Source organism: Callorhinus ursinus, unplaced genomic scaffold (genome assembly GCF_003265705.2).
Source record: "Callorhinus ursinus isolate GAN/ISIS: 27379988/994484 unplaced genomic scaffold, GSC_fseal_2.0 scaffold8, whole genome shotgun sequence".
Classification (NCBI taxonomy): domain Eukaryota; kingdom Metazoa; phylum Chordata; class Mammalia; order Carnivora; family Otariidae; genus Callorhinus; species Callorhinus ursinus.
The window spans coordinates 46822027-46843301 of record NW_027397070.1 but is presented as its reverse complement, the minus strand read 5'-3'; the positions used below and the strand labels follow the sequence as shown (position 1 = coordinate 46843301).

The following is a 21275-nucleotide window of genomic DNA, read 5'->3' as shown; positions in this document are numbered from 1 at the left end:
CAAGATGGCATACAGGTCTCTCTGACTCTAGGGCAGGACCTCCCCCAGACCCCCACACAGGTGCGAGGGCTGTTTGCCCCCCACTCAGAGCAGAATGAGAGTACGCCATCCAAAGGCTGGCGGGAAACAAGGAGTCTGGCCCTCCTGGAAAGGAGAGGGTGGAGAGAATATTGGAAACCCACAGCCATCCCCCAATCCAGGCATCAAACCCTTCTCTCCCTGAAGCTCCTGAAGATCCACTCTGAGGACCGGCCCTCCTACGTGGAGCTGACATTCTCTCAGCACATCCGTTGCGAGTGCAGGTAGGTCCTCAGGGAGCGGCTGGGACAGGCCCTTCGTACTTGGCAACCTCAGCCGAGCGGCTGCCCATCCCTCCTGCACCTTCCTCCTGCCGAGAGAAACCAAGGAAGTTGGGGAGCAGCGGCAGCTGCCTTTTATCCCCCTCATGGGCCAGGTTGGCCTGGGGAAGGGGTCCCATCAGCTGGAGCACAGCTGCCCCAGACACCTAGGGGCAGCGGAAGCCTGGGTCCCTCCTAGACGTGCAGGGGCAGGAGGCACGCTGTCCCCCTCCCTGAGATGGGAGGGAGCTGCCACAGCCTTGGAAAAGGTGTGTGGGGCAAAGGCATTGCTAGCCTGGGCTTCGTTCTGGGCCCAGCTGGCTCCCCGGCGGAGGGATGAGCTCGGCAGGAGAAAAGCAGCAGAAAGAAGGAGTCAGTGGGCTTTCTTTAAAGTCATGCCTCTACCTGGTGGAGACTCTGCCCAGCACCGGTCTTGCCACCTTTGCCCAGGGCACCCTGAACATTATTTACCAGCACTAGCAGGCCTGGCACTTTAACCGGGCTCAGGGAGGAGAGAGATGGGCTGGAACCTGGTACTCTCCTGGTAGCCCTGGGCCATGGATGGAGGCACCGGACTAGACGTCCTGAGCTCTGTCCTGGGGCCAGAAGACAGGGGGAGGACCACTATTTATCGTGTGCACCTCTTCTCTGCCTAGCCCCACACAAGGCCCTTAAACGTTTTCTCAGTTATTCAACAAACATTTATTGACTGCCTACTGTATGCCAGGGCGCTGTCCCAGATGCTTAAATACAGCAGTGAGAAGGCAGACAAGGTCCCTCATCTGGTAACAACCCTGTGAGGTAGTCGGTACTATTGTTGTCCCCATTTTACAGATGAGGAAACTGAGGCTTGGAACAGTTAAATTATTTGCCACAGCTAGTGAGTGAACCCCCGCCTATCTAACGCCTGAGCCTGCCCTTTCTCGTGCTTCTTCAGGAGAGCCAGCACTGCCCTGGCCTTGCCCTGCCTACTGTCCAGGGCTCTGGCCACCCCTTTTGGACCTGAGCCCAAGCTCTAGGCCCTCTTCACTGTACCTCTGTTGGAGGCCCTGCTTTAATCCATTTCCTCCCTTCCGTCCTGGCCAGGGCTTAGCCATGTAACAATAGTTCAGTAGGGAGCCCTCCCGGGCCCAGGGCCACTCAGTGACCCTTCACCTTCTATATCACCTTTGCCCTCACAACCACTCTTTTGGGGCAGGCAGACTGGGGAGACTGAGGCTCCAAGAGTGTCTCTTACGGGCCCAAGATGGCAGAGACATGACCAGGCAGTCCAAGAGGCCCTGACTGGCCCAGGCCGTGCCCCGTGCTGGCTCCCAGGGGAGATACCCAGGGCAGCATTCCCTGGCGCCAAAGCGGACTGTTACCACACTGCCCACGCCCCCACCCTGTTCCCAGGGGAGACTGAGGCCCTGTCCCCTTCCAATGGGCTGGGCAACAGGGACACCTTTCTTCTCACTTCTGGGCCACCAGCCACAGCCCCGCAGGCTGAGCCAGGGCATGCCTGGTGACTGTGGGGCTCGCGCTCACCTCCCTTCATTCCACCCCCTCACGCACTCCCCCTGCTGTTGCCTGCAGCGACATACATCCCCAGGGTGGGGGTGGCGGTTGTGCCCTGCCAGGCAGAGCCTCAGCTGGTGGCAGCCATCCTCCAGCCCAGGGCCTTGCCCCTCACTCCCTGTCCTTGCAGAAACTCCCACAATGCACTCTGGGAGGAAAGGCAGGTACAAGGGAAGGAAGTGAACAGAGAAAGTCGCAGAGAACAAACTCACAAGTCCACACACCTAATGCGAAGAGGCTGAGGAGTGCAGAAGGGTGTGGAAAGGGGCCCCAAGAGGAGAGTCCTCTCTCTCTTGGTGGGATCACAAGAGCCTAGCGTGGAAGCTGAAGCCCAGAGGCCTCTGGCCTTCCCTCCCTCACCGGCTTCATCCTGCCCCCTAGTGGTGTCAGCGCTAACTGCAGGACCCCGAATCTGGAGGTCTGAGAGATGTGGGGGTGGCCGGGAGCCCCACTTACTGGTTTCCTGACTCTCCCCTGGTCTCTCTGTCTGTTTTCCCAGGCCTCTGTGGGAGAAGATGAAGCCAGAAAGGTAAGTGGCCTGGCTGGGGCTCCGGGCTATTTTCGGCCCTGCCGGCCCCTGTCCTAGCATGGGGGCCCCCCAGCCACTTTGTCTTGACGCTTTTGGCTTATTGCAGGAGGAGACCCAAGGGCAGGGGGAAGAGGAAGAGAGAGAAGCAGAGACCCACAGACTGCCACCTGTGAGTGTGCGGAGGGGGGGGCCAGGGATGGCAAAAGGAGGCCGGCCAGAGGGGAGCCCCAGCCCTGCCGGCAGGGATCAGGTCGGGAAGGGAAAAGCAAGACCCAGGACAGCCTGGGGGCAGAACAGGGAGGCAGCATCTCCTCCAGAATCTAGGGCCCGGGAAGCATCAGGGGACCTTGGTTCGTGATCAGGTTTAGCCCCGAGTCTCTTCATGGCCCCGAGCAAGTCATGTCACCTCTCTGGGCCTCATTTCTCTCTATGTGTAGAAGGAGGGGAGCCCTCAGTCATTCTGCAGACATCTACGAAGCACTTACTGTGTGCCAGGCACCTCAGTGAACAGGCCCACACCACACTTGCTCATACTAGTGGTGAAAAGTCCGACAGCTGCAGACGTACCCAGGCCTACTTCCTAGTGGCCCCAGGGAGGTGCAACCCACCCCCCACCCCCCGCAACCGGCTCCCGGGCCTGTATTTTTGCCACCCCTCTGCTCCCCACCCATGCAGGGGACCTTGGGGGTCCACTAGCTTCCTCTTTCCCTCTCAATGTTGCCTGCTCATCTTGGCTTCACACCTGGAGGCCCAGACTGGAGCCCAGGCCTGCGTGTGTCTGGGGGAGGATTAGAGCAGGAAAGCCCAAATCTGTGAGAGTAAATAGTAAAAATATTTCACAGGCACAGAAATTCAGCCACAGGGTGGTTCTCCTTTAGAGCCTGCCTCTTCCCCATGCTAGACTCCAGGAAATCATTTCATACCATGGGACTGGAGCTGACCCAAGTCCTGCCCCATGAGCCGTCTCCTCCGTGAATGGAGACTTCAACCCCATTCCATGAAGACAAGGATTCTGGGGATGTTGGTCCCCTGAAAGTGTGTGGCCCTCATTTCTCCCTTGGGCCCAGGCACAGACTGGAAGGAGAAGCCAGCGGTGTAGTCAACGTGGGGCTCCCCCAGCCCCTGCCAGGCAGCCCCAGACCGAAAGTGCCACGTTGCTCCATTTGCCGGGACAGTGGTGCTCAAACATCTCATTTGGGAATCTCCTGAACGAATTTTAAAAACTCATGTGCTCCCTTGCTTATTTTTAAGTTGATACTGAACTTTTTCATCAAAATTATAAACAGTTGCAAAGGGTATCGTTTCTGGTATGTTATAAATGTTAATATTTTAGTAAAGTCATTATATGCCCTCCACGTTACCCCACAGGATAAGCTATCCTAATACTCACCATCATTCACTCTTTTTTACAAAAAGATTTTATTTATTTGACAGAGAGCACAAGCAGGGGGAACGGCAGGCAGAGGGAGAAGCAGACTCCCTGCCGAGCAGGGAGCCCGATGCAGGACTGGATCCCAGGAACCTGGGACCTGACCTGAGCTGAAGGCAGACGCTTAACCGACTGAGCCACCCAGGCGCCCCCTCATCATTCACTTTAAAAAAGAAATGTGAACACTCTGCTTTAATGGTTGCGTGTTTACATTGCTTCTTTTTCCCTTGACCTTGTATTTCCCTTCCATTCCCCGCACAGAGTGGCCTAACTTAGTACATTTTAATGTTCAAAAGTCCCTGATCTATCACCTTATTGTATTTATCTGCCATGACAATCGTATATAAATTTGAATGATTTTTCATTTTCCTGTGAACAGAAAACTCTTAAGTTCTCCCCCGGAATAAATCGTCACAATAATTACTAGTAGTACCAATTGATCAAAACAGCACAAATACATCATATTTTAATAAATGCGAAACACAAAAGTATAATCAATCTTACCAGGAGTGCATCTCAATGAGATGGAGGTGGCTACCTCTTTTTAATTAGTTTGAATCCATTAATGAATGTTACCTCTTGCCAGACTGAGACAGGATTCAGCATTAATTCCATTCTCATTTTTTTAATAGCTAGAAAGGTTGAGGAACCATGCTCACATTAATAAATAAATGGGACTAGATGTCACACAGTCATTTGAACTCCTTCCAAGTTATTTGCCAAAAGCCTCAAGGTGATCTGCTAACAAAAAATCACTCCTCTTGACATAGTAGCTGACAATTCCGTTAAATTGTTCTTCAATTTTGTTGAAAGCAGAAGACTTGGAAACCACTTGACTTGTAAAAGCCTTGGTGGCCCAGTCATGGGCCCTATCTCCTTTCCTAACACTTACCTCAATATCTCAAGTTGTCTTTTCATTTACTGTCCGCACCCGAGTACTTTCAACCCTGGGGCAAAGTACTGACCCAGTTTAGGAAGGGGCAAGATGCTCCTCTCCTTTCCAGAGGGAGCAGGGCAGTTGTGGGCGAGGCGGTGGGAAAGCAGACCTCAGGCACTTTCTCACGCAGATGGTCTTCAGGCAGAGGATATGTGCAGGCTGCAAACCCATTCTCTGAGCACCATCAGTACTCACACGCCCCTCGGACCATCTCCATGCACATCTAGGGTTGCCTAGACCCCCCCCCCCCCGTTAGGGGACTGCTGTTCTAGAGTAACCAGAGGCATTCTTGCGTGGAGCCCAGACTGGCTCTGTGACTGACTAGCTGTGTGACCTTGGGCAAGTGTCTTAACCTCTCTGAGCCTTAAGTTGGTTTTGGGGTGTTTTTGTTTTTGTCTTTGGAAGGGAAGTGACAATAGGGTCTTCCTCATAGGAAGTTGTTAAAGGGCAATGGAAAAAGTGCTTGGCACGGGGCTGGGCACCGGGGTAAGTGCTTGGTGAAGAGTGACTTCTAGCTTCTTGGCTGCGGTGCAAGCGGAGACCCAGGAATGCTGCAGTCTCCCTGTGTTCCCTGTCCAAGCTTTCCCTCCAGGTTGGCCCCCCCCTCCCATAGGAGGGACCCTCACCCTCACAGGGTGCTGATACCCCCCTCTCTGTGTTTGGTCTCTGGCAGGTGCGGCCATACTGTTCCCCGGAGGTAACCTGCCCCTCAGAGGAGAGACGTCTCACCCCCGGCTCCTGTATTTATTACGGCCACACTCAGTTACCTCCCTGCTGACACCTGCCCTCTATTTATTAGCCAGCTGTACCCCTGCTGAATGACTCGCCCCCTCCACAATGAGGGGCATGGAGGGACAGGAGCCTCAGGAATTCAGTGCCTTAAACAGAACGTGAGAGAAAGAAGGCAGCCCCAGACCCACGTGCGCTGCAGCTGGAGAAGGAGCAAGACCTACGGCTTCGTGAGGGCCCAGCGGGGCCCCAGCGGGTTTCCCTGCCCTGGGAAAGGGAGCGGGAACGGCCGCCGGGTCCCGGGCCTGGGGCTCCGCGTGCACAGGCAGCCCTGGCTTCGGGAGCTCCTGGCCGACCGACGTAGGGGTGGACGGGCCTGCTCTGGAGCCCTGGCCCAGGCTGGGGGGCGGGGGGTGGGAGGCAGGCCGCAGGTGGAGGAGCCCTGGGGTGTCTTCCTCGCCTGGCAGCAGCTGGACTCCCTGCAGGGCCAAAAGCTCCGCTCTGGGGACCGGCGGTTGCCTGGGGGCCTCTGCCCCTGCTTGTCCCCTAGGTCTCTCTCCACGTCTTAATCACTGCTCGCGCTGGGACATTGTTCTTTACGGTCAAGGCATCACCGCCTGCCCCTCTCAGGGACACAGGCAAAGAGGGGGCCTGTCCATTGAGGCTGGACGTGGAGCCAGCTGCCCCTGACTGCGTCTGACCGCCAAGCCAGATTCTCTTGAATAAAGTATTCTAGTCCGGAGACGGCTTTGCGGGGCGGCGCATCTGCGGAGCACAGCAGATCGCGGGAGCGGGGCGGGGAGGGGAAAAGGGGCGGCGCGCTCAGGGCCGGTCCCGCAGCGCCCTGCGGTGGTCCCTTCCCAGCTGCTTCGGGCAAAAGCCGGGGCTCCACTCCTGCCGCGCTGAGGGGTTCCCAAGACGTAACCTTGGTCTCAAAGTGAGGGCCCCTGGCCCCAGCCACCCGGAACAGCCTCAAATTCAAGAGCACACTCCTCTTCCCCTGCCCCCAAGCCCCGCCCCCCACGCAACTCCAATGCCTGCCCCCCCCACCCCGGACCCTGAGTGAAGGGGGGCTCCCGGGCTTCTCCCAGCCCTTGGAGGAGATGTCCCAGCTGCAACACCCCCAGCCTGCTTGCGCGGCTGAGGGCGGGGATCTGCAGATGCCCGATTTCTTCTTTTTACCTCCCATCTTCCTCTGCCTTCCTCCTGGACACCTTGGCATGAAATGAGAAAAAGTTCCCTTTTTTTTCTTTTTTCAGTCCAAACCGCGTACTGTCAGATTTCCACCTGCATGTGACCTGCAAGGCGCGCGTGTGTGTTTATGTCGTGTGTGCTGCGGGCGGGGGACTTCCCCCTTTCTGTCATCTGAGGCTGCTCAGGACAAACCCACAGGGACCCAGGGGGCAGGGGCTGGCCTCCGGCTCTGGAGGGAAGCCAGAGAGGGTCGGGCGCGGTGGGGTGGGGTAGGGTGGGGTGGAGCAGCCCTGCTGAGGCAGCTGCCCTTGGCAGCTTGTTCACAGAGGCCTGGGCCCCCCTGGAGGATGCTCTGGTCAGACTGTGCTTCTGGCCTGGTCACGGAGGAGGTGTGGGCCAGCCTCAGGGGACATGCTTTGCAGGAGAAATGCACTTCTCTCCTACGTCTCCACGTTAGGGCTGTAGCCATCCTGAGCTACTGCCTTTGAAAGACTGAAAGCTGGGAAGAGCACCACTTCCCCTTGGTCAGGCCTCTGGCTCAGCTCCGGGGACCCCAGCCCAGCCCCTGTAGCATGTCCAAGGCCCTCAGCCTCACAGGGCCGCTCACCTGGACATCAGCCTCCCCTCCCAGGCCAGCAATCCCTGTAGAGAGCTAAACAAAGACCAGAGAAGCTCCTGGAGGCTGGAAGTGAAAATCAGCATCGGTGGCTGTGAGGCTCACAGCAGGAAGGAGCAAGAAGGGAACTGACTGGTCCATTGTCAAATGGGTGCCCATATTGGGTGCCCTTTAGGTCTCAGACAGCCCTCTTCATTTTCTCATTATATGTTTGTGGAGCACCACCTGTGTGCCTGACACTGTCTCCGGCACCAAGGATTCAGTGGGGAATAAAGCACGCAAAGCCCCACTCTCACGGATCTTAGATTTGAGTGGAGAGAAAGACTATGACCATATGTTGCCAGATATTGGGTGGACTTTTCCATTGCTCAGATTAATGACGGGACTCAGGGCCAAGGAAAAGGGTCTTGAGTATCTCACACTCTAAAACAGAGGGAAACAGTTTGGGGTGGGACACCTCTGCCTACAGGATTTATCATGAGATGGCTGGTATTTGTGAGCATCAGACACCACCCAGCACCCCTTTCCTCAGTCTTCATAGGCAGAGACCAGGGAGGGGGAGGGGGGGGAGGGAGGTTAGTGGAGATCTGGGTTGCGGGCCCCTTCCCCTCCTCTCCCTGGGGCTGGATTTGCCGCACAGATGAGCCCATGTGCTAGCTGGATGGTGGCTGGGGGGAGTGGAGAACGGAAGCATGACAGGACAGAGAGGGGCAGCCAGCAGGAGTTTCCCATGGGTCAGCGGGACAGGGTGGAAGGTGAATGGCCCTAGGCTGCCCTCCCGTTTTTCTGAGAGGAAAACCCACTGGTGAGGAGGCTGTGGGCTGTGGGTGGAGGGTTAGGGCAATCACTGAGTGGGGGCTGTCAATATAGAGCTGGAAGGCGAGCACATCAGGGAGCAGTGCTGTGGGGTGCCCAGCGTTGTGCCCCACAACAGAGTTGGCCTCCAGATGCCCATCATAGTAGCTGCATTCACAGCCGGAGAAGACATGGCCACAGCTGAGTAGTCCTTTCCCCAAGTCACTCCTTCCTGACCCCATGCGAAAGAACAGAAGGGAGCCGCAGGGAGGGCAAGGTGGGTACAAGAGCCGGCCGCGCCCTCCCCACTCCCTTGGGCCCAATCCAGGCCCTGCCTGGGGGAGCAAAGGGGATCAGTCTTCAATTGGGCAGAGCAGCCTAGATGGGGCTGGACCTTTCCTAAATTAAAGTGACAGGAAAATTAGAAAGTCTCCCCAAAATGCTATTAGGAGACAGGAAAAGGACAATCAACATAGTTCATCTAGAAACCATGATGAGAGAAAAAAACTAGTTTGTTTTATACCCACCATTTGCTCAATGAGCAAGTTACACGTGTAAACAAAGAAATTAATAAGAAAAGGTCTTCTTGCCAAAATGTGGCTCTGGCATATTAGAGATGGCCTTGAATTCTTTGACATTACATTCCTCGAGGGGTAAGGTCTCTGTTCCCTCCCTCTGAATCTGAGTTGACCTGGGTCTTCTCCCTAAGGTGGAAAAGACCCAAAATGGTTCCTTCTGAGCAGACTGGCAGCTTCTGCCTCGGTCTCTTGGGAGACTGAGCTGCCACATAAGAAGTCCAGTTATGCAAGGCCACCATGCTGGAAGGAAGCCCAAGCTGCCATATAAAGGTGGAGAGAGCCTGTGCGAGCAAGAGTGAGTGAGCTCAGCTGGCCCACAGCTCTTCTAGCTCCAGCCATCATAGTCCCCACAGCTGAGGCTCCAGACCCCATGGAGCAGAGAAGAGCCATACCCACCGTGCCCTGTTTGATTTCCTGGCCCACAGAATTATGAGATACATTAATAATAAATAGTTTCAGGCCAGTGTGTCATGCAGCAATAGGGGCTGAATAGAACATAAGGAAAACAAGGAAAGGGGATGAGATTGTGTTTGGGGGAAGGTGCTCTAGACCAGGAGGCCATGGAGGGCCTCGGTGGAGGTGACACACATGGTGAAGTTTGAAGGACAGGAAGGAGTTGGTCCTGTGAAGATCATGAGTAAGAGCACTCAGCCAGAGGACACAGTGGTGCAAAGGCACGGAAAGAGTTCCAGGCAGCGGGAACCTGACGAGCAAGGGGGGAAGGGCACGCGAGGGGATGTCTGGGGTAGGCGGGGGTTGGGTCATAGGGTCATGACGGGCTTTACAAGACAGGGTGAGGAGCTGGAATTCAGTTATAATGTGGCGGGAAACCATTGGAGGGTTGCAAGCAGGGGAGTGAAGTGATATTAGGTACGTTTTTTAAAGATCTAGGGACTCTCGGGACACGAGACTCCGAAGGCTGTAGCAAATCCAGGCAACCCATTACAGTGGCTCGGTCTACGAAATACTGGGAAGCAGAGAAGTAGAGTATGGTCTTCATCATGAATGTGAGCTGATTATCCTGATCATTCATTCACTCATGAGCATTCTTTGGGGCTCCTAGGAGCAGGCATTTTGTAGTAGATACGTGTGTGAGGGGTAAACTACTACCACATCAAAGTCTTCCCGGTTTCCTTCCCAGTTTCCAGGCACCAGGGGCGCCTGGGTGGCTCAGTCGTTAAGCATCTGCCTTCGGCTCAGGTCATGATCCCAGGGTCCTGGGATCGAGCCCCGCATCGGGCTCCCTGCTCCTGCTCCGCGGGAAGCCTGCTTCTTCCTCCCCCACTCCCCCTGCTTGTGGTCCCTCTCTCGCTGTCTCTCTGTCAAATAAAAAATCTTTAAAAAAAATAATAAAATAAAGAAAATCCCACTCTGCAAGACAGAAGGAGGATAAGGAGAGAGGTCTTAGCTGGAGAAACTACGTTGATCTACCTAAGAACTAAGAGAGAGAACTAAGGGAAGCTGGGGAAGGGAAATAAAAGGCCTGGGGACTAGATCTAGAGAAAGAGCGTAGGGTTTTGTTGTAGAGCTCTTGATGGCTTCAGGTCATTTGGGAAGTGAAGGAAGGGTTTGGGGGCGTGTTCCTCATGTTGAAGGCCCTAATGTTCTTTGAGAGATGCTCACTCGGAGAGACACCAGGCGGAGACCGAGCCCAGTGGAATACTGGATTCGCTAGGGTTACAGAGAGAGAGGTAAGACATTGTTTCTGACCTTAAAAGCCGTTGGTCAAAGGAATCAGATATGTGCAGGTGATTATAATAGAAGGAAAGAAGGCCACGTAGCTTAAGCAAATGCAGATGAAGTGCTACTAAAGAAATCAAGAGAGCAGGGATGATTGGCCCACGGGAAAAGCCAGGGCCAGCTTTGGAAAGCCCGTGGCACTTGAGCTATGACTTGATGAAAGGCAAGACTGAGTGTGGGGAGATGACCGGGGAAGGCGTCTACTGGGAGGCAACCCATTAACAAAGAACCCAGAGGTGGAGAACCCATCGTGCTTTGGGATTTTCGAGTGGTGCGGTTTGGCTGACGCTTAAGGTACGTGAAACCGAAGAGTGATGGATGAGGCCAGAAGGTAGCCCAGGCCCTGGATGCTATCCTAGGGAATTAGGGCTTTGCTAGGCAGTGGGAAGCACTGAGATTTTTTAAGCAGGAGAGTGACACAATTTTGCATTTCAAGGCTGAAAGAAAATTTGCAAATTATCTATTTCCACCTCCTTTTCTTTTTCTTTCTTTCTTTTTTTTTTTTTTTACAAATGAAGAACCTGAGGCCCAGGCTTGTCCAAAGCCCTGAAAGTTAAGTGAGCCAGAATTTAAAAATTTATCAGTGAGTGAGATGAAGGAGAGGAAAAGGGGAGGAGAACTGTGTCTGCTCCAAGCCTGAGGAGCAGGCCAGACATCTGCGAGGTGGGTCGGGTGGGTCAACGGAATAGGCCCCTCCGCAAACTCTGGTGGGAAATCAAGGCTCCAGACGGGGCAGTGACAGGACAGAGCCTTGGTGGGGAAAGACGCCTGTCTGTCAGCACCAGAGCCCAGCAGCTGTTTTCCCAGAGAAGGCTGACCCTTCCCTTTCCTGAGGGAAGCCTGGAGCGCTCCCCCTCCCCCTGACATTGGCTGCCACTGAGGCAGATGAGGGCCCGGCCCCCGCTAGCCGTCTGTGGGCCCCACCTCCGAGGCCATGGGGCTCCAGGGCAAAAAGAGGGTGTGTTTCTAGTCCCTGAGGTAACTTCGTTACCACGGAGACCACCAGGCAGGAAGGTTGGGCAGGGAGGAGGTTGAGAGCTTCCTCACAGAGTTGGGGGGTGTTCCCTGTTTCTCCCTGTTCCTCCCACTGAGAGGGTGTTACCTGGGTGGGGGGGGGGACAGGGCCTGCCACCCCACTGACCTCTCATGGAGGCCCTCTGGAGAGTCGGGCCTGGTCTCGATGGGACTCCCCGACCCCCATGCTGCAAGTCTTCCCCCTCTCCTGTCTCCTCTGCGGCCGCCTGCCATCAGCCAGGCCGCCCATGTGGGCCACGCGGTACCGGGAGCCTCTGTGCTCGCACAGTGCTGCTTGTTCACAGACATGGGGCCGCCCGCCGCCCAGCCGGGGCCTGAGGCTTAGACTGTAGTGGTGATATCCTCCCCTCCTGGAGCTCTTTATCCCTTCCAAAGCAGTCCCCGCCACAGTCCTCTATCTGAAGCCTGTGAAGTCTTCTCCCTTGCCGGACAGGCTGGAAGGAAGTACTGAGAGGGTGAGAAATGTGCCCAGAGAACTTGAGCCCCGGCCGCTCGGGAGGCTCCGGGGAGCTGACAGCGGGCCATGGCTGCCTCACCGCCCGGCAGGAAAGGCAGAAGCTGAGGCCTTGCGGCTCTGATTCACTTGTGGACCCAGGGTGTGGACCCAGGGCCAGCCGTGTGGGGTCATGGAAGCCATCACCCAGAGGGAGGGCCCAGTCAGAAGCTGGGGGTGCATCCAGGAGCTGTCCCCAGCTCGACTGGAAATACAACTGCTCACCAGCTGTGGGGAGGCTGTGGGGCTGGGGGAGGGGGGACTCTTCTCTCAGAGCCAAGTTCCAAGTCCAAATCCAGGAGACTCCGGGGGCCTTTGGGATCCATTAGAAACCAGTCCTAGCCAATCAAGATTAGCTCCAGCAACAAAGGCTCCACATGGGCTGTCTCACGGAGACCCTTCATCTTTGTGTACGTGTAGACTTCCCTGCCATCCCCCGCCCCCTGTCCATTTCCCCTGAGAATAAAATGTTCCCATCCTCTTGGGAAAAGACTAATTGTTCTGTGGCTGTAACAAGCAACTCTTAGAACCAGTTATAAACCCGGCTTGTTCGACCACTCGTTCCAGTAACCATGTTCCTAAACCCGTGTGCTTAACCAGTAATAGCACACCGTGAAAATAACCAGTAAGCTACAGCCTCACTCCCTGGACCATGCTTCCGGGGCCAAAGGTCAACCAACTCCTGTGCGCTCTGAAAGTTGACCCGCCCCTGAACTCCCTGCTTCCCGAAGCCTATCTGCGGTTAACGCTCTGCCTTGCCCAGACACTGTGCCTTGCAAGTAACAGCTCTCCCTTGCTTCAGCAAGCAGTAAACTCAGTCTCTCGTTTCAGATACTGAGTGGTTACATCTTCCTTCCACACTTACCCCACCAAAGTCTTTTTTGTGATCCAGCACAGGTTGAAATGAAGAATTTCAATGAAATCAAATTCTTCCAAAATCCAGAGAATGAGCAATACATTTTTTTTCAGCTTTGGTATAAAGTTGGTCTAAGCCGGGGCCAGAGCCCCTTCTTTCTTATCCCACTGCCCTCCTCCAACATCCCAGCTCCGTCCTGGGCTCACGTGGAGCGTCCACGAGACAAATCAACCTCTCTTTTGATAAAGGGGATCACTTCCTTTGGCATAATTTGTATTGCGTTGCATGAGGCCAAAAGACCCCTTTTTCTTTTTTTTAAGATTTTATTATTTATTTGACACAGAGAGAGAGCACGAGCCGGGGGGGGGGGGGGGCGGCGGGCAGAGGGGGGTCCTGTATCCAGCTCCCTGCTCAGCGGGGAGCCGGATACAGGACTCGATCCCAGGACCCTGGAATCATGACCTGAGCCGAAGGCAGACGCTTAACCATCTGAGCCACCCAGGCGCCCCAGCATATACTTAATTTTTGATATCAGAATGAGATTGTGGGCCACCTGGGTGACTTAGTCAGTTAAGCGTCTGCCTTTAGCTCAGGTCATGATCCCAGGGTCCCAGGATCCAACCCCAAGTCAGGCTCCCTGCTCAGCAGGGAGCCTGCTTCTCCCTCTCCCTTTGCCCCTCTCTCCACTCGCGCTCTCTCTCTCTCTTTCAAATAAATAAATAAATGAGATCGTAATATACTCATTATTTTATAACTTGCTTTTTTAAACTTATTATATCACAGACATTTCCCCATGACATTAGATATTCTTCAACAATATGATTTTTCAAGGGCTGAATTTTACTGCATCATTTGGTTATCCCATAATTTGATTAACTGATCTATTACTGGATATCTGCGTTCTCTTTCTTCTTGTTGTCATAACAAACAGTGCTACGGTGAACATCCTTGTGGGTTTGTCTTTGTGTGTAGAAGTCGTTACCATAAAAATAAAAACAGCGGCAAAAATCAAACCCATCCTTCAACTGCACATTCTCCTAGCAGGTGCCTCCCTATGCCCGTCTCGTGCTTCAGAGCCATGTGCTTTGATAGTGATCTACACTTTTGGGCTCCATCTCGGCATTTCCACTCACCTCCATAGCTCAGCCCTGAGAAAGTGACTCCATGGATTTCCAGGGTGTCAGTCAGCGTTTCCGGTTTGTAGCTTACTCAACATCACATGTTGTTCTTAGAATTAAACTCCCAGTCCTTTCCCTCAGCCTGGAAGCCTCCATGAGATCTAAGCTCTGCCCACCTCTAGCTTCATCCCATGTTAGACCTGTCTCTAAGGTCCAACACACTTGTCTTTTTCTAGTTCCTGGAATTTGTGGTGCCCCCTCAGGGCCTTTGCTCATGCTGTTTCCTCTGCCAGGAAATCCCTTCCCCCCTCCCACACCCAAGGTTGCTGACTAATAAACATGCATCAGCCATAACTCAGCTCAAAGGCGCTTCCTCAGGAAAGTCTCCCAAACATGCCTGCCCATCGAACTGGGTCCCACTCCACCATTAGAGGCTTATGGAGCACGGCCTACTTCCTTGTAGCACTGATCACTATATTCTGAAAAATAATTCTGTAATTTCATGGTATATATTTAATATATATATTTTTAAATATTAATCTTAACATCACAAATAATATACCATTTACCTTTGTCCCTTAGAAACGGAACATTAAAGGTATGGTAACGCCCGCCTACTCCCTCCCCAATCAGTCCCTTACCTCCACTCGCTGGATAACAGCACTGAGGAGAGCTCAGCATGCTCAGCACAGGGGCCAGGGCTCAGGCTCTGGAGCCAAACGGCCAAGGTTTGCTTCCCAGTGCTCCAGCTTCCTACCTGTGTAAGCTTAAGCAAATTACTTAACCGCTTATTGAATTATTGAATTGCTTAACTAAAACTGCCTCAGTTTTATCATCTGTAAAATAAAGACTAATAACAGTAACTAACAGTATTTTGTTTTGTGTTTTTCGTAGTGTTGTTTCAGGATTCATGTAAGATGCTCTATGTTAGGTCATTAGGATGAGTGCCAGGCTCACAGTAAGTGCCAAATAGATATTAGCTATTACGATTTGTAATCGTTAATTTTACGTGTCAGCTTCGCTGGGTCATGGGGTGCCCAGATACTTGGTTAAACATTATTTCTGGAGAAATAATGTCGGGACACCTGGGTGGTGCAGTTGGTTGGGCATCCAACTCTTGGTTTCAGCTCAGGTCATGGTCTCAGGGTAATGGAATCGAGCCCCACATCAGGCTCTGCACTCAGCACAGAGTCGGCTTGAGACTCTCTCTCCCTCTGCCCCTCCCCTCCGTGTTCTCTCTCTCTCTGAAATAAATAAATAGATAAATCTTGAAAGAAAGAAAGAAAGAAAGAAAGAAAGAAAGAAAGAAAGAAAGAAAGAAAGAAAGAAAGAAGAAAGAAAAGAAAGAGAATGAATGCCAGTGAGAGTTTTTCCAGATGAGATTAGCATTTGAATTGGTGGACTGAGTAAAGCAGATGACCTTCCCCAGTGTGGGTGGGCATCATCCAATCCACCAAAGGCCTGAATAGAACAAAGGAGTGGAGGAAAGGAGAATTCACTCTCTGCCTGACTGAGCTGGGACATTTATCTTCTGCTTTTGGCCTGGGACTTACACTGTTGGTGCTCCTGGTTCTCAAGCTTTGGACTTGGACTGGAACTTGTAATATCAGATCTCCTGGTTTTCAGGCCTTTAGGTTTATACTGGAACTATGCCCCAGACTTTTCTAGGTCTCTAGCTTGCAGATGGCAGATCGTTGGCTTCTCAGCCTCCATAATTGCATGAATCAATTTCTTATAATAAGAAATCTACCTATCTATCTATCCTACTGGTTCTGTTTCTCTGGAGAATCCTAATACACTATAATATAGCGATAATATATGGTATTGTTTTGTGTGTGTGTTTAACAAATATAAATATAAAAGATATCACATTGTAAGTAGCATTTAGGAACTGTTTTTACTCAACAATATGTTTTGAGATCTCGCACGTTTACACACACAGATTTAGTTCTGGTTCATTCTTCTAAAATGCTGAATAATAGGGGCGCCTGGGTGGCTCAGTCGGTTAAGCGTCCAGCTCTTGATTTCGGCTCAGGTCATGGTCTCAGGGTTGTGAGATCGAGCCCTGCATCGGGCTCCATGCTCAGCAGGGTGTCTGTTTGAGATTCTCTTCCTCTCCCTCTGCTCCCAGAGCAAGTCCCCCGGGAGGCCAGGCCCAAGCCGGTGGAACTGGTGGCAGCCTCGTAACTTGGCCTCCTCTTCTGGGACTGGCGGGGACTCCCCAGAGACTGGGACCCACAGAGTTTGGGTGTGTGGCCAGCCCTGACCCGGCTCCCAGGAGGCCGGCTCCAGGCCAGGCCGGTCAGGTGCTGACGGAGCAGCGTGGCACACACAGGGCTCCATTCCAGGGTGACTCTACGGAGGAGCGCTTCCCTGGCGCTGCTGTCTTGCTCTCATTTCTGGATTAAATGGCAACATTCAGAAAAAAAAAAAAGCATGTTCTCTCTATCTCTAGAATGCATAAATAAATCTTTTTAAAAATGCTGAATAATAATTCAATATATGAAATGCCACATTTCATTAATTCATTTCTATATTGATAGTCCATAATATATTAAATTTGAAAATTTTTCCCAATTTTTTGATATGGCAGGCAATGCTACCATGAATATCCATATACATCTTTATATATGTGGACACATATTTTCCGGGATTAAATATCTAGAAGTAGAACTTATAGGTCATAGATTATGTGTATTTGTACTTCAAATGGTCAAAACCAACCTCCAAAATGTATAATTACAGGGGCACTTGGGTGGCTCAGTCGTTAAGCTCCTGCCTTTGGCTCAGGTCATGATCCCAGGGTCCTGGGATCGAGCCCCGCATCGGGCTCCTTGCTCAGCGGGAAGCCTGCTTCTCCCTCTCCCACTCCCCCCGCTTGTGTTCCCTCTCTCGCTGTCAACTAAATAAATAAAATCTTCAAAAAAATGTATAATTACATATCCCTCTCCACCAGGAATATTTAAAAGGCACTTTCTACCCAAAGATCATGCTGACATTCTTCGACACTTTCTTCTAAAAATTTGAGGTTGTTCTGGTTCTTTTTCATCTAGAATTTTAAACTTGGATTTATTTTTTATTTATGAGTAGGAATTAATTTTTTTCCACAAGCTAATTTAATTATGCCAATACCTCTCATGAAGAATTCATCCCGTCCCACTGGTTTGAAATGGCTTCTTTATCCTAAGTCAAATCCCTCTAGATGCATGAGCTTGGTTTTGGGCTCTATTCTATTCTTATCATCTATTGATGTGTACCCATCACCTGTTTTTAAAATTGCAGCTTTATGATATATCTTTTGATCTGGTAAGGCGACCTCCTAACCCTCACCATTTGTTCTTTTTCAAGGGGCTGTTGTTGCACATTTATAAATACCGTGTATAATCACCATGAGATACTATGTATCTATACATCTATGTTTTATCATTGGTTTTCTCCCTTAGGAATGAGAGCTCCAAGAAGGGTTTTTTTGTTTGTTTGTTTCATTCACCACTGTATCCTCAGTACCTAGAACAGAGTCAGACCCATAGTAAGCCCTCCATAAGTTTCCGTGAAGTGAATGAATAAACATAGGAATTTTAGAAGCATCCTCTCAAGTTCTATGAAGAGTCCTTTTGGGAGTTTGACTGGAATTGCACTGGAGTTTTAAATTAATTGGGGGAGAGGGAGAATCGACATCTTTACCATGGTAGTCATCCTATTACAAAACACAACACATCTCTCCATTTACTTGGGTCTTTTTTGTATCTTTCAATACAATTTTATTGTTTTCTCCATGAGGGTCTTACATATTTCTAATTAGTTTATTTGTAAGTATTTCATAGTTTTTATTACTATGGTGAATGGGATTTGAAAATTATTATTACATTTTCAAATTGTTATTGCTGATATAGGGGAAAGCTCTTGATTTGTAAATATTGATCCGGCGTCCAGCCACTCTGCTGAACTCATCAATTTGTGCTCTGGGTTTTCCAGGTCGATAATCACATCACCACAAATAATGGCAATTTGGCCTCTTCCTTCCCAATCTTTAAACCTCTGGTTTGTTTTTGGTTTCTTACCACATGAGTGGTAACGTCCAGTATATATTTGAAGAGCAGAGGCATTGGTTCACTTCTGACTGCACTGGGCGTAACAGTCCAGATAGGTCAGGGTAGGCTGCAATGACAGACAATCCCAAATCTTGTGCTTTATGCAATAATTTTGTTTCTCGTTCAGATTCACTTCTCACTTACCTCTCGTCCAGCACAAGTCATGGGGCAGGGAGGCGTTCCTTGTTTCTGAGACTCAGGCTGATGGAGGCCTTGTGCCTCCAGGGACCTGTGCCTTAGGGATCATCGTGGTAGTAGGAGGGAAGGGCCTGGGTGAGTTAAGCGCAAGTCGCTCCAGTTCTGTCCATTAGCATTTCAAAGCCAGTCCCATGGCCAGGCCCCTTCCAAAGGGGCAGAGAAGTGTGATCCTACTGTATGCCAGAAGGACATGTGGACTGGGAAACCTTCTAATGCGCCACCATAACATAGGCTGTTTGCCCTAAGTTTCTGGCAGATAACCCTTTATCAAGTTAAGAAGTCAGTTTGCAAGTTTGTTTAGAGTTGTTACGTAAAGAGTTTGTTCTTATCATGAATGAGAACTAAATTTAATCAAACGGTTTTATGCCATGCCATTTGTTTAATGTGCAAATGTTCTTTTTCTCCCTGAATTTGTTGAGGCATTTATGCACACCGTTTCTCTGCCCAGAACATTCTCCTGCACTGTCCTCTCCCAACACTTTTCCTCGTTAATTCTTTCTCATCCTTCGGAGCTCATTTATTCATTCAGCAAATGTTTATGGAGCAATACTAGGTACCAGATGCAGTTCTAGCCGCTTGGGGTAAGTCAGTGAACAAAGCAGATAAAGGCCCTTGCCCATGTGGATCTTACCTGGAGGCAAGGAAAGAACATAAAGGTGGAGAAATAAGTAAGTAAATGATATTGCATGCTAATGGGGTTGAGTACAGTGGGACAGAAGCGGAACAGGGTAAGGGAGATGGGGTGTTGGGAGGGTGTAGTCAGAGTTGGTCTCTCAAGAAAGGGACAGCAGGGCAATGACTTGAAGCAAGGCTAGGGTTTACCAGGCAGAGGGCCAAAGGCAGACTGTTCCAGGCAGAGGGTAGCTGCCAGGCAAGGGCTCTGGGGTGGGAGCTGCCAGGTATGTTCCAGAAGCAACAAGGAAGCCCGAGCGGCTGGTGTTGAGTGAGTAAGGTTGGAAGGAGATGAAGCTGCAGAAATAATGGGGAAGGGTGACCATGAGAGCCTTGGAGGTCATAGTAGAGACTTTGAGTTTTTCTCAGTTGAAGGATGGGAGCCCTTGTAGACTTTGGAGCAGAAGAGGGACAGGATCTGACCCGTGCTTTGAAAGGATCCCCTGACCCAGTGTTGAGGACTGCCTTGAGGGTGGCAATGGTAGAAACAGTAAGCCAGGAGGAATCTCCAACAGTAAATCAGGTATGTGATGAAGATGCCCCTACCAAAGTCATACCAGTGGAGGTGGAGGTGAGAAGTGGAGGGGGTGAGCAGTGCTCAGAGTCTGGATATATTTTGTGGGAAAAACCAGTATGACATTCTAATGGATTGGATATAGAGTGTGAGAAAATAGGAGAAGCCAGGATGGCTTCAAAATTTTTGGCCTGAGCAATTGGAAGGATGGAGCTAGAAGAGGCTTTAGATGGAGGTTTCAGGTCAGGGAGGATCAATAATTCAGTGTTTGTTTTTTTTTCCTTATGATAATTTTTAAATTGAGATAGAATTCATATACCATTCACTTCTTTAAATGTGAATTTGTGGGGCACCTGGGTGGCTCAGTCAGTTAAGTGTCTGCCTTCAGCTCGGATCCTGAACCCAGGGTCCTGGGATCGAGCCTCACATCAGGCTCCTTGCTCAGCGGAGAGCCTGCTTCTCCCTCTGCCTGCTGCTCCCCCTGCTTGAGCTCTCGCATTCTCTCTCTCTCTGACAAATAAATAAAATCTTCTAAAACCATGTGAATTTGGCGGTTCTTAGTATATTTACAAGTGTTGCAACCATCTCACTAATTCCAGAACATTTGTTGACCCAGAAAAGGAATCCATATTCTTCAGCCACTCCCCCGTTCCCCTCTCCCTGAAATCTATTTTTGGTCCCTATGGCCTTGCCTGTTGTACAAATTTTATATAAATGAACTCATAAAATATGTGGTATTTTGTGTCTGTTTTTTTTACTCAGCATAGTGTTTTCAAGGTCCGCCCACCCATCCGTACTTCATTATTTTTATGGCTGGATAATATTCCATTATATGCATATGCCATATTTTATTTATCTGTTCATCAGTTGATGGTTGTTTGGATTCTTTCCACTTTTTGATTATTATGAATGATGCCACTATAAACATCCATGTGTAAGTTTTCATGTGAACATATGTGTTTAGTTTTCTTGAGTACGGAGAGCCCATTAGTGGATTGCTCGGTCATATGGTAACTCTTTTCTCAAGAACTTTCAAACTGCTTTCCAAAGCAGCTGCACCATTTTACACTCTGACCGGCAATGCGTCATAGTTCCGACTTCCCCAGATCAATACTTGCTATTGTCTACCCTTTTTTTTTTTTTAAAGATTTTGTTTATTTATTTGACAGAGAGACACAGAGAGAGAGGGAACACAAGCAGGGGGAGTGGGAGAGGGAGAAGCAGGCTTCCCGCGGAGCAGGAGCAGGGAGCCCGATGCGGGACTGGAGCCCGATGCGGGACTGGAGCCCGATGCGGGACTGGAGCCCGATGCGGGGCTCGATCCCAGGACCCTGGGATCATGACCTGAGCCGAAGGCAGATGCTTAACGACTGAGCTCCCCAGGCGCCCCTTGTCTATCTTTTTTTATCAAAGCCATCCTAGTGGATATGAAGTGGTTTTAATTTGTATTCCCCCAATGACTAATGATATTGAGTATCTTCTCAAGTGCTTATTGGCCATTTGTATATCTTCTCTGAAGAAGTGTTTACTCAAATCCTTTGCCTCTTTTAAATTGGATTGTTTGTCATTTTATTGTTGAATAGTAAGGGTTCTTGTTATATTTTGGATGCTAGACCCTTATCAAATAAATGATTTACAGATGTTTTCTCCAATTCTGTAGGCTGTGTTTTAAGACTTTCGTTCTGGACATGTTGAATTTGAGATGTTTTATTAGACTATTAAATACTTAAGTCTGGTAGAGAGGTGAAGGCTAATAGATACAGAAGATAGAAGATATCTGTAAAGGGGCTCCTGGGTGGCTCAGTTGGTTAAGCAACTGCCTTCAGCTCAGGTCATGATCCCGGAGTCCTGGGATC

General features: G+C 50.7%; 1 protein-coding gene across 12 annotated transcripts in view; it reads left to right on the top strand.

Moving 5' to 3' along the window:
* PGF (placental growth factor) overlaps positions 1–6261 on the top strand; it is a 49143-nt gene extending 42882 nt beyond the window's left edge. For 3 of the 12 annotated variants that reach the window (XM_073895576.1, XM_073895574.1, XM_073895573.1), the window contains 4 exons: positions 226–302; positions 2395–2424; positions 2531–2593; positions 3859–5004. In XM_073895576.1, the coding sequence (XP_073751677.1) occupies positions 226–302; positions 2395–2424; positions 2531–2593; positions 3859–3967 (279 nt within the window). In that variant the 3' untranslated portion in view covers positions 3968–5004. Of the gene's footprint in view, positions 1–225; positions 303–2394; positions 2425–2530; positions 2594–3325; positions 3803–3858; positions 5008–5463 lie in introns of those variants that run through there. The other 9 variants (XM_073895579.1, XM_073895578.1, XM_073895572.1 and 6 more) reach the window with 7 other exon arrangements.
* Positions 6262–21275: the final 15014 nt, after the last annotated feature.